The 14002-nt window shown below is 35.3% G+C and overlaps 1 protein-coding gene across 4 annotated transcripts in view; it reads right to left on the bottom strand.

The window, feature by feature from the left end:
- NIPBL (NIPBL cohesin loading factor) overlaps positions 1 to 14002 on the bottom strand; it is a 139939-nt gene that overhangs the window by 52293 nt on the left and 73644 nt on the right. For 3 of the 4 annotated variants that reach the window (XM_066181065.1, XM_066181064.1, XM_066181066.1), the window contains one exon: positions 4214 to 5734. The exons of the other annotated variant lie outside the window; for it this stretch is intronic. In XM_066181065.1, the coding sequence (XP_066037162.1) occupies positions 4214 to 5734 (1521 nt within the window). The remainder of the gene's footprint in view (positions 1 to 4213; positions 5735 to 14002) is intronic. 4 annotated transcript variants of the gene reach the window in all.

The raw sequence follows: 14002 nt of genomic DNA, 5'->3' as shown, positions 1-14002 counted from the left end.
TTATTCTGGAAACAAATTAGTGTGAACTCTAAAATTTGATGTGCTAACATCCATAACCCAATTTTGTCCTTATAGAATTCCTGTACATGTAGGATTTAAACAAGGTTTAGAATAGGCACTTCCTTTCTGCCCACAGTTTTCATCTGTACCATAAAGCATCTTTAAGTAGTTTGGCTGTGCTAACTAGAAATCAGTGAGAGGTATCACAAGTTCACTCAACTGAGCCCACACAATCTGGATACAGCTTTTCATCCTGAAATACTCCCTTTCTTGTCACTACTAGAAGATAACTGATTGCTGTTTCCCAAGTGAAAGTATTTCCAACAGTGCTAGAACCCAAAGACAGACTGTCACGTTACACAAATGCCAAATCAGGGTTATTACAGGCTCTGAAAAAGTCACCTGGAATTAAAAACAAACAAACCAAAACCCCCAAACAAACCATATAAGCACAGAACACAGAGGAATCCAGAAGCATTGTTTCAATTACATGAAGATGATTAAGCAGTAAGATTTTTAGCTGATCCTGTAAAGAGTATGTATGAAGAGCATCTTCAAAGAAATGTCAATTCTTTACTCAAATTTCAGAGCAGAGCAACAGTGAACATAGGAAGACTTGTAGTGAGCAACAAAATCTTATGTCTTCAGTTCTGTATTCTAAAGATAATGAAATCCCATAACAATCTACACAATGGAGGAACAGCATTCAGATCTGAATTTCCTTTTTTTTTTTCCCCCTTAAAACAACAAACTCCATTTTGGTGATATAAGAAGATCCAAAAGATGCTTATTGTGCAAAGACAATCCTTCAAATTTATTATAAAACTATTCAGACATCTTACACGGACAGTTACAGTTTCTCTCATTACTTATACTTAACAAAGGAAAATTTGTCTTGTTCAGAATGCAGTAACCATGAAGCTGGTAACAGCTTCAATCCCAACACAGCTGAGCAGCATAGCTCTAAAAAGCAGCAGAGAAGATATTCACTGAAGCTCTGAAAAGAAAGGACAGCAAACATGACCTCCTAGTTGCAGGCACAAGCTTAAAGGGAAAAGTTTCACAGATCCTACAACAATGTACATTTGCATTAAAACCAAGATAAAAGACATTCACAGATGTTAAAATCAGACAAAGAAAATGTCACAGTTCATTCTGACCTGGACAAAATTGGCCACAAGACTTCACAAGACCCTGAAACAAAAATATTATGAAAAATAATCTGTAACCTTCCTCTGAGATACATTGAATCTTTCAGAAAAATGCTCAAAGGTCAGGGGAGAGAGAGAAGGAGAGAGAGAAAAGTTCCTTCTTCCTTGTAAACGCCAAAGGGAACTCTTGGGTCAATTCAATATTAATGGTCACATACTGTGGCTACTCCTCCCATTCATAACTTGATAAAATTTCCAATGTGTCTATAAAATTTGGCAACAATGTTACCTTGTCTTTTCGTAGTCTAGTGCAAATAAAGGCATGACTTTGGACTTTAAAATTTACTAAAACAATGCAAAAAGTTGTACAGGCTTTCAGTTTGCGAAGAATTAATTGTAGCTGAACATGTGTCAATTTTACTGAGTTTTGTAATGAATGGCAATTAGCCCCTTAAGACAGAATGACTAAAGGGTGCTTTGAACTAGCTGAACAACCCTACTTTAAACTGCATTTCAGATAAATTATAGCAATGATGTTGTACATGGCAAAGCCAGGAGATTTTCTTGAGGGAGGGAGGGAGGGATGGATGGATGGATGGATGGATGGATGGATGAGAAAGCAAAATAGAAAGGACAAGAGATACAAGGACAATGAAATAAGAGAAAGTAAAATATACTAAGCTACATGGCATAAGAGACGTGAGAAGTTGAATAATGATGCTGAAAGGCAACACTAGAAAATAATTGCTACAATCTACTAAGTAGTATAGGAAGAACTAAAAGAAGGTTTATGAAAATTACATTTCCTAACGTATTAAACAGTTTATAGCTAAAAAAGGCACCAAGTAAAACTGTGAACACTATTTCAACTGGATTGAGGATGCTGTGACAGTGGCATGAATAAATCTACATCAGTTAGCTGTAGATAGTTAGATTTTGCCTTATAAAGAGAAATAACTTTATAAAATATGTACCTTTTCAAACACTGGAATTCACCTAGTTAATTAGCATAATGTGTTCTAGGAAGTAAGATACCAGAAAAAAAACCAAAAATAACTAAGTATACACATCAAAAATCTGCAGTTCAGAGACACTTTCTCCAAAATCTGCCTGCTGAACACTCAAAACTTGATTTGTAACATAAAAATAGTTACATTATTCTTTTCATGAAACCTATTTCCACTATCTAGTATTGTATGAACCTATTCTGAATACAATTGCAGAAAGAGTTATTTCAGATTAAAGCAATCCTTCCCCTCTAAAACACATCTCAAGTTATTTCAAAGTGCAAGAAATGCAGGAAAATTATGACTTCAGAAAGAAAAAAAGCGCAGAAAAACATTGCAGAAAAATTATAAACCTGACTTTAAAATCAATGCATTGCTTATTTGTGACAGCTAGTAGAATCACACCAAAAGTCATTGTAACCTTTACATATTACTAAAACATTCTACATACATAACCATATATAACACAGACTACAAGAAAAAAAAGTAATGCAGAAACAATTTGGAAGGCATACATGCACTACCTACTGTTCTGAAGACTTTAAAGTAACTGATTTTCTCCACATTAAAATGTATGAATCCAAAATCTGTCCTACTAAGACTAGACTTGAGTTCCATCAGGAAGATTTTAGCATTTCCTATCAAGAACATAATCTGAAAGCTTCAGATTAAATTGAGAACAAAGATACCATAGTTTTATGGCTAACTCTAGATACTTACTATTAGAAATGGAAATTTTGCCTCTTTTCAACCTCAAAAAGGGACAGGGACAATGTTCTTATTTCCAGGACAAAGAGAAATCCCTAATAAGGAGGCTAATATTTTACGAATATGTAAAATACATCACAAATTATTATTAAGGCTTTTTAGAGTTAATATAAACAGGTTAGTAGATAGAAAACAGACATAGCACAAAAAAATAATGATACAGACAACACCTCTTTACAGGTGCACATAAAATAGTTATACATTCAGAAAGACAGTTTCTACATAACTTCTTACCAGATCAGCTATGTAAGAAAATGTTTTAATCTTAAATTCATTTTAGACCTCAAAATGGATTTATACATCATCCTACAAACAGGTGTAAACCTCTCCTCTGACTTTTGATCTTTCTATTTCAAGACACGACAACTCTATAAACATGACTATATAAGAAATTTAAATTCTTTAAATGTTAAATGTTAAAAAAGGACACCTGACCAGTTAGTAATACGGACTTCACAATGTGAAATGATCTACTTCAGTCTGAAACCAAAGAAGCCAAAATGAAAGCACCAAGAACAAAAGCAATCTTATTTTAAAAGTGTTAAATCTGCAGAACAGACAATCAGTTAAAATCAAACTACAAGCTATTCTGAATTATTTCCTGTCCATACTACTAATTTCAAAATGCCAGCTAATTGTTCACCTTTCTTCTTTCTGCATATAATGGACACTATAGACAATGATATATGAATTCTCCTACAGACCAGATGTTCTTCCATGCTTATTATCACGAAGTCCCAAGTATGGAACCTCCTCAATTGACTTGCATTTACAGTGTTAAAGAGGTAGATGAGACTTTGCAACTATGTTCTTACTGCCACCATGTCAAAACATGCTTTGGAAAAACCCATTTCACTTCAAATTAAATATATAAAAGTTTCTCAGTATTTTCCATCATTCCAGCAACAGTATTTACAGTAGTGGCAGTCCTTTACATAGACACACCTAAACCAGGCAAAATTATACATACAACAGTTATATTTCACTGGATAAATTACCATATAAAACTAATGCAGCTGAAGTATGATTTAAGACCACTTAAGTGTTGCCAGATTAAGTACTTGTAGTGAAGTAAATAAATAATTTCAGGTACACCTGTAGAAAGACTTGCGATAATGACAAGTCCTTAGACTATTTCCTCAGATTAGTTTCATTTTATTTCTCACCATATAAGCAAGCATATAAACTATCAAATGTTTGCGTTTAATTTCTAACAGCAGAGGTTGAAAAATCTACAAGAACTCAAGTGTAAAAGATACAATGTAATTAATATTAAAACAATCTTACCTTTATTAGGTTTCGATGACTTGTTCTTGTTAGGTTTAAAACAAGAGCCCCTTGATTTATCTTCTCTGTCCTTAATAAATTTCTGCACATCATCCAAAGAAAGCTTTTGAAGGACAACTACAGGTTTAGCTCCTTTATTTAGATCTTCAACTAGCCCAATCTTCTCTACTTTGTCCTTATGTTCACCTCTAAATTCTGTTTTCCTTGACTCCTGAGTAACATTGCCATCTTTATCACGCTTGATTTTTGGAATGACAAAATGTTTCAATGCACCAGATCTTCCTCCCAATAAATAACTGGGAAACTCTGCTTTACTGTCACCATGTGCTTTATTACTATCGACTTTACTCTTACTCCCATCTGTCCTTCGTTCATCCTTGCCGTTTGGTGACTTAAAACCAGGTTTATCAGGTCTTGATTTGCTAGAATCCCCTTTACCTTCCTGTTTAATACGAGGACTGTCAGGTCTTGATTTCTGATCCCCAGAAGAAAATCGTGAATCACCAGACTCATGCCTATACTTCCTTTCAAATTTCTCATGTTTTGAACCATCAGATTTAATACCATGCTTAGAATCATGTTCATTTTTGTTTGAGGATCTCAAATATTCAGGCCTTCTAATCTTGGATGGATCTCCTCTGTATCTTTCTGACTCCCCCCTGTCCTCAGATCTTTGTTTAAGGCTATCATGGTCACGCCTTGGTGTATCAGAAACTGAGCGCCCATCAGGCCTCGGTTTTGTTGGATCAGGTCGACTTTCTGGTTTCATCCTTGAAGGATCAGGTTTCACATCTAGTTTATGCCTAGATATTTCAATTTTCTTGTCTGACAAAGGTTTACTGGAGTCCCTCCTATTATCATGTTTGTGTTTTGGTGTTTCAGGCCTCCCTTCACTCTTCTGTTTTGGTGTTTCAGGTCTGCTTTCACTCTTCTGTTTCGGCGTTTCTGGCCTCTGCCGTATTTCCTGTTTGCCATTATTTTGTTTTCCCTCATTTTGTTTCATCTCCATTTGCCTGCTCTCGTTTTGCTTCAATTCTGTCTGTCTGTTCTCATTTTGTTTCATTTCCATTTGTCTGCTTTCATGTCTCACTTCTAACTGCTTGCTCTCATTGTATTTACTTTCCAACCGTCTGCTCTCATTTTGCTGGAATTCCACTTGTCTGTTCTCATTTTGCTGGATATCTGCCTTTTGACTTTCAAAGTCTGACTTTTTTCTAAAAATTTCCGGATGGTTTTCAGGTTTAAATTTGAGAACTCCAACAGTGTCCTCTTGGGGAACACACACAAACCCGTCATTATACTGCTTAATTTCTTCAGGTTTTTTGATGGTGTCCAAATCCTGAGTTACTGTTGCCTGAGAGTCTGCTCTTCCTGCTTGCTGCAGATCAATACTAACCATCAATGCTGGCCTTGCCCCATTTCCTGCAGAACCTGTCTCCTGAGAAGCTGCTCTATTTCCTCCAGTAGCACCTCCAGCCTCTGGTGGCTTGTTTTCTTGTTTTCGCTTCTTCAGAGGCTTATCTGCAAGTTAAAAGAGAAAAAAATCACAAATTATATATAAAAACTGATACATGTCCAAGGAAGAATGTTCATTCCCTTCCACTCCCACAATTAATCCCCCTCAGCAAAGATGTGCACGCACAACAAAATCCACTGAATTTAAAAGCAAGAATAGGACTTCTCTAACTAATACTTCTTCATGTATTCAGACTATCAATTCATTGTCAGTATCCCACAAATGCCAGTTAATCGTTAAAAAAAGCCTCCCTCAAAACATATGAAATCAAAGGCCCTGTGTAATTCCCAAGAGAACCACCTAATTAAGCAGCTGCAATACATACGGACCAAAAAACCTCAAACTACTCAATTACACTTTAAGCAGAAGTGTGAAAAGTCTAAGTTAAGGGGCAGCTCCACAACTAGTTTTTGAAGAACACTACTATAAAAGATATCTTCTGCAAATTCAACCTGTTTTATCATACATGTACTAAGCAAGCATCTGCAATGATTATGACAGAGGTTTTCCCTACTTGGTTCAGTGAATCAGCTGGACTTCACACATATTTTAGTCAGGGAACACACAAACAATGAACAAAACTGATAAAGTAACTATTCCACCACTTCATGCTTCTCTTTGAAGCAAAGCAGTAACACAAAGGGTTGGAGTCTCTATCTTAACACATGCATATTAGGTGGGGGCTGCTACACACTTATAAACTTGAGTAATTTTCCCTTTGCAATCATAATGCTTTTTACAGATGAAACAAAAAGTATAGTGACAATTTTCTGTCAAGAACCTGACTCTGCAATAAGCCTTTCAGTTTACACTAAAAAATCATTAGGACCAGAATACAGAAAAATTGAGTCAACCACATCCCCTGTAATTTGGTAGAATTCACAGAAATGAGAAGCACACGGAAGTATCTAAAAGAATAAATTCTACCCATATAAAACTACAACGCATTATATAACCAACACAGAACTCTAAACTAAAAAGAATTTCTGCCACAAAAACTAGATGCACCACCTGCACTAAGGCTTCTATTCTCATTTCTCAACTATCACTGTGTAATTTGTTTAAAAAAAATTACTTTCTCTGTAATCAGGGCATATGATTGTAAGTCTAAGGAACTACTAGACATAGAGCTATTGTCCAAATGCCTAGACCACAAAAGAAAAGTAAGAAAAATTCCATACTTTGTGCCTAGGTTTGTGGTGCCTTGTCACCAGATGCAATGAACCAGCTCTCCTACTCAGAGCAGGTGCAGTAAGGACAGTAAGGAGGATGCAATCAAGAAATAGGGAAATACATGTCAATGAAAAAACCCACACAGTCCTCTGGAATTGTAAACCAGAATTACAATGTATGAATTCTAATTTCTTGTAAAATTTTTAGAAGACTCTTATTTAGAAATACTTTGAAGGATCACCTCCAAAATTAAAACTAGGCCACAATAACAAAGCAGTAACATGGTCAATTCCAGTGATGTGAACAGGCTTCTTTCCCCATCATTTTCATCCTCAAATCTATTTGGATATCGCTAACTTTCTAAAACTCAAAATTTTGTACAAGATTTAATGGCTGGAAGATAGTAAAGACAGATACAATAAACTCCATGCAGAAACTGATCAACTGCAAATAAAGAACTTTGCAAAACTCAATAAAAGCCTGTAGGAATAAATGCCAACTTTATGACAGACATGTGAGGCAAAACAAATTTTCCAAATCAAAGATGCAGCTTTTAGCATGGAGATTTTTGCTTTTTCTTTACTACAGCAACTGCTGGATTCATATGAGGACTTACCTAGATCAATTTTTTTTCACTATGGATTAGAAAAAATATGCCAACATCCACACACATCATTACCTTACTTCTCAATTAAAAATTTTGAAATCTAAGTTCAGAAACTTGCATTCTTATGAGAAAGTTTGTCAGCCTTGTCATTTTAGTCCAGAAATGTCAGGCATACACTGAAAAAGTCCAGTAAAGCTCAGATGGGGAATCTAACAGTAGTCTTTAAGACGTTACTGTTATTAATTTTCTGCCTCATTTCTTTCACTGAAGTTTTCATCTTTAGCAGAAAGGAACATGCATTCATACTTCCACAACTACATTTCACTGTCTAATGCATCACCATAAGGCACTAGTGAAGGTGGTTGCATTAACCTACCAGGCTGAATGAATCAGTTTTAAGCAAGAAAATGCTGTCCTCCCTTACGCCTATTACAGGAGCAGATGGCCACGAGCAGATGGCCACGAGCTGTGATGCCTTAAACAGCTGTAGCTGGATCAACCAAAACTCACCTTTCAGAGCCCTCATGCGGAAGGCACCAAGAACAAACAACCAAAACAATTCAAGTAGGGCCAATTCTCGCTTGGACTTCTGTAAGTGACCAGGCTCAACATGCTGCTGTTCTTCATCATCCAAATGTCAAATTGTAAGTTGAGAACACATAAGTAGATGATCACATCACAACTTGGCAAACATATTCCCTCTAAATATACAGCTCTTCTGATGAACATTCTTCATTTCTCTTGACATTAGAATACTGATGTTTTAGTAACTTGACATCTTGTCTGAGAAGAAAGGGACACCTTCACAGTTTTATTTTCTTAGGTGGCAAGGCGATTGCAGACAGAGGTACAGACCACTCACAGATTTCTTCTTATTTCCAGTGCATCTTGAGAGTGAGCCTCAAAACTAGACTCACTCAATACTGCTTTGCCTCTACGAGAATTCTGGATCTAGGACAAAAAAAGCTGACCGGAGTATAAGAAAATATCCAGTTGAACTACGGCAAAAAAGGTAGGATGAATACATAGTACCACTGCCTTCATAAAGCATAATGAAAAAACTCCATTGTCTAAGTACAAAAACTTTTCAATTTGACGTTAATAGCTGCAAAAATTTCAAAGCTGAAACATACCATTGTGTTTTGAGGGCTTTATAAAATCTTGAACTCACTTTCAGCTATATGAGAATTAGAATCAGCGAGGTGAGAAGACAGCAGTGAACTTCTAAAAACAGATGTCTTCAGATCTTCTCTTTTACACTCAAGTATAGGCAAGTTTGTATACAGCTGTTTCATTACGTCATGAGTCCCAAAATGAACAGATGAGCTTTTACAATATCCATTGAAATATACTTCGTATCCTTCAAGGCATCAGTATTCAAGCTTCATTCACTTCATTCCATAGACAGTAGTATTCTTTTTTTTTTTAATATGGGGATCTAGGCCTTCACCGAAATATAAGACTAAATGTACGTCTTTCTTTGAAATCTTACAGACCTATATCTAAAGCCTGTTGCAGTTCCAAATATTTTGGCTCAAAATCTCTTTAGTCCAATAAAGTGTGATCAGGATGTTTTTGCTTCTGTCTTTGTGACAGTTTTCATAGTAAATGGAATATTAAGTTACAGAAGAGGTTTGTTTCTGACTATGTTAATGATTGGGTATAGAAGTTCATTGCTTTCAGATTCTTTTCAAAACCACTATTCACTCTTCCACCTTTCTCTGAGGTTGCGGATATATTCAAAATATGCCTACGTTTTTTCCAACTCCTTTAACAAATTTATGGTAGTTCAGAGAACAGTTATTCTACACATGAATCCTTTTGACTTGGCAAATTTGTAAGAATATTCTCTTTACCCTGCAATGTGCTCACTAAAGGGCAGTACCTTGGAAGTCAAAGCAAGATGATAAACTACATTATACTTAAAAATAGTGGAGCTGTTCTATCAAATGAAATAATTCACTGTGGCACAAGAAACAAAACATTACTGGATCCACATGCTGGACATGGGAAAAAAATTAGCTGGATTTCCAAGTGTAATCTCCCACCAATCCTCTTATGAACAGTGTTTCTGGAGACAGGTTATGGCCTTCACCTTTGGAAACATCTGTGTATCAAAGTTATAAGTACTTTAAGATATAGGAATTAACTAATTAATTACTGTGGAACCTTTGCGCAAAAAACCACATTGCACTGGAAAAACCACAGGCATCTTGAGATACATTTCTGCTGAAACGACAAGGCAATTGTGATTTCAAGAACATTCATCCTGAAAACAGATATGCTTGGAAGCTGAGGAAGTGTTAGAAGCAGCAGGTGGACGAGGAGAGCTGTATTATAAATGTATCTCTATTCTTTTACTCACCCTGGCATCTTTCCAAAGCAACAGTCAAGATATCATTAGTGCTGAAACCCTCTACATTACCGCTTCCTTGCAAGCCTGATGATTACCTTGAATCCCAGAATAAACTCTTTAAACAACAATAATTGGATGATACCCAGTTCTAGAACTGCTTGGGCTAGCAAGTTGAAATGGGCCTTTCAGAAGTATCTATGGAAAGGTAACAAGTCTAAATAATAACCATAAGCATGGTTCCTAAGCTTCCTTTAGCAGAATGGTAACACTTCCGTCCATTAATACTGTTTGGTATACTTACAAACAGACATAACAGATAAATTTTTGCTTCCCCATTTACACCTTTTAAGGGACCCAGTGGGAGACTTCATATTCAAAATTGTTAAATGTGAATGTTCTCCTCTTCAGAGACACAAAAAAGATTGATCGTCTAATATTAAATTCTAGATGAACCATTTAAATGGTAATTGGAAGTATAAATTTTCTTTTTGTAAAAGATAACCTTTAAGAGTTTTATGTCTTTAAACCTCTAACTCTTCTAGTCTCTCATATTAGAGATTACTGGGGTCTGCTTCCACTCATTTGAAATAGCACTTATTTAATTATGTCACTGATTAACAAATTTAACTCAAATATACTAGTCCTAAGAGGTTATTACATATTGTCAAACCTTCTATTTTTTAAAAACATCAGAGACAAGTCAGACAAAGGCCAATTATAAGCTTATCTCATTTAAGATAGCAATCAAGATTAGAAATTTTTGACAAATGACACACAGCAAAACATCCCAATAACAAATACACGTCTACTGTCAACTGTTTCCTTTTCTAAGCTATTTTTCACAGATCCCTTCAAAGTTATCTAAGTGCCCTGTCCTCCCAACCAACAGTGCTCTGTAGAAGCATTTAATCTACAGAATACATACAAGAATTTAACCTGTGTACAAGGAATCTTTAAAATTATTTCAATGGTACCAGCTGATGACCTAACAGGGGAGTGAGGGCAAATACCAGTCCTTTTCTGCTCTTTCATGTATGCACACCATTGACAACTCGTAAGAGTTTGCTCCCATCTGACTTCCCCTCAAAGCCCTATGCTAACCAAAGAAAAGAACTGATCAACAGAAGAGAATCCTTCCCATCAGTAGAAGAGATTTCCATGCTACTAGCTCCTCCCCTTGAAGGAGAGATTCAGCCAACACAGGGCAAAGATTTTTATTCTCACTGCTTCCTCCCTTACAGAAGATATCAAGGAAGTACAGTCATGAACCTTATATAGGAAACTTTATAGAATGGTACACAATTCAAAAATCTCTGAAGAGACCAGAAGACTTTCAGCTGCAGACTATGACTTTCACTTCAAAGAAAGGGACTTACAAGACTTAGAACAAAAACACCTATTAATCTTTGGCAACCTGTTAAAAGACTTCATAAAACTTCTGGTCACTGTCCAAAAAGGAAACCCCATCAGAAGGGATATCTAAACTTACTCAGTTCAAACCACAAAAAGGCTACAGCAATCCCTGACATGCCTTAAGGTGTAGTAGACTTCATCAAAATGAAGATTCTGAAGTTTTGCTTCTTTTCTTAAATATAGCAATAACACAATCATATTGTCTTATGAATTTTTCTGCGTAAGGATGTCTGGTTACTCACTATTCTCTGTCCATCATAGTAATACAAAGGAAATACTACACCAGGAAATAAAAAAATTAAACTGCAGAAAAGTATAATCAAATATCTACATTTGTTTAGAGATTGGAAACTGTAACTTAAGCCTCCTGAATTTAATATTGTTTTCACAAACCATATGACTTTAAATATGAGATAGATTTTTTCAGCATAAATGCCGGATTTTATCCATGTGATTTTGTGCAAAATTACAGTTTTGTAAACTCAAAGTATCTCAGCAAAACCTGAAGTGCACTTAGTTTGAAATACCCAGTGCAGCATCTAATTCCACAAGAAAAATGCAACACACTAACATCAGATTTAATGAAAACTACTTAAGTATCACAGCTAACATATCCAATTAGATTTTAATTCATTTGTATAGACAGAAAACTTTAGAAATAAGCAGTTGACCTTCCCTTCTCCCTTCCAACTGTTGATTTTGTTCTGCCTTGCACTCAAAAATATTATCAATTAACTAGATCAGTAACATTTTTATTCCATGACAATGAAAAAAAAATTATGTCTTCTTAGGCTGATATTAGCATGAACTTAGTGACTGAACTACAGAAATGCTGGGAATTAAGCTCTTAATAGGGTTTATTAACTACTCCTGCCATTTCTTTATCAAGATTTAAATCCATTATAGAGAAATGACTGTCCCAGTATGTAAGTCATTACTGGGTTAATGGTATCATAAATCCTCTCATCCAACAGGTACAATCAAGGGTATACATTACATGCAATTTATATTGAATTTCCTAATCTTAGTTCACAGCATAGACTGAAACAAAGAAGGTTTCCTGCTAAACTGCTACAGTTTAGTTATTTTCTACACCTTCTTACAAGAGCAGTTTTCTGCACTCCCCTACGTAAAGCACAACCTGGGATAAAAAGGGGAATTTTGATTTCATGTTACATATGAGCACAAATAAAAATGCTATTAAATTATATGATGCTGCTTTAAAATTTTTTTTCATTTGTTGATTTTTTAATCTTTATAAAAACTATAAAAGGAAGTAACTTTTCAGAGATAGGTGTAAATGCTGCAATATTTCATTGCAATTCCTCTAATAGAACAGGAATTCCTTCCCCTTACTTTTCTTAAAACATGTCTGAACACACATAAACATAAAATCTTGTCTTTTACTGGACCCGGAGGCTGCAAAACTGGTTTTTCTTGGAAGAGTTATACAAGGTGCCAGTTTCATCCATTACATCACACTACCAAATGCAGACCTAATGAAAGCTTGTACATACAAAACACATGATATCTAAGTCTCACATTCTACTACACAGACACTTATTTATCTTTCACAATCTCTCTTCACCTTCTGGTATAAATGACTGTAATCTGCAAGATTACTATACAAATTACTACTTGTAGCTCCATTTTTAAGGAAATAAACCCCCTACAACATATTTTTGGAAATGAATGCTAATGTACTGGTTATAATTACAGATTCCATCATTTCATTAACTGGCTACATAAAATTAGACATAAACAAATCATTCATTCTTAATAGTATTCTTCTATTAGCTTCCCCTTCAGGGAATTCTATGGGGGAGATGGGTAATGAGGAGAAAGGGAGAGGAGCTGGGTAAGAACTTAAAAGGTAAGAGAAAAAGTTACTTACCTATAATTGTAGTTTTGAGAGTTTTGCTCCGGCAGATTCACACTCTTGGGATGAGTGTCTCTGCTGCTAAGGGTTTGGAACGAACCAAAAAAAGAAGGACCCACAGCAGGCATCCAAATGCCCCCTAACTGATCCAATTATTGGGAAAAAAGTTATTACAGCTTCACTTTTTCCTAATTCAAAGAATCCACAGTAAGATTCCAAAGAAGTGGGTAAAAAGAATCCTCAGAGGTAAAATATGTAGGGAAAAATACACATATACAAGTCAGTTTGTCTCATTTAAAAAAATCCTTCTAATGGTTTAAGTTTTAAAAAAATTAGCCTCCCAATGAAATGGTTAATGATTTCATTACTCTTCTCACAAATGCCAGAAATCAGTGCCTTTTACAAGCAGAATTCCTCAATCTGTTAAGACAGCTGTATTACACAGAAGTATCTCTGAAGAAGCCTAATGCCTAACCACACAATTCTGTGTATGGAAGAATTCAGAATAAAAAAGCAGCAAATCTGAATAAAATAAAAAAGCTAAATCAATTTGCGAAAGAGTATGTGAAAAAGATGGGTTACTTTCTGGGATTTTATGTAATTTTCAAGGTTATCTTCCCTCTTCCTGTTGCTAAAAGACTCTGAGCTCCTTTTAGCATTAATATGTTAAACATTTTTGTCTCACAGAATTTGAAGGTTTTAGAAAAGCATGAAAGGTTTTGATGTATAAACTTTCTATCTGAAAATTAATTCCGTAGCAGGCCTAATCTTGAAAAAGAAGAACTTAATGTAGTGTTTTAGGAAAGGTTTAGTCTAAAAGTGATGGACTAACTTTGAACTACTTA

This window comes from Chamaea fasciata, unplaced genomic scaffold (assembly GCF_029207755.1).
Source record: "Chamaea fasciata isolate MVZ Bird 193981 ecotype frontalis unplaced genomic scaffold, bChaFas1.0.hap1 SCAF_4, whole genome shotgun sequence".
NCBI classification, from domain to species: domain Eukaryota; kingdom Metazoa; phylum Chordata; class Aves; order Passeriformes; family Sylviidae; genus Chamaea; species Chamaea fasciata.
Note: the sequence above shows the minus strand (reverse complement) of the source record. Positions and strands in the feature narration are given on the sequence as shown.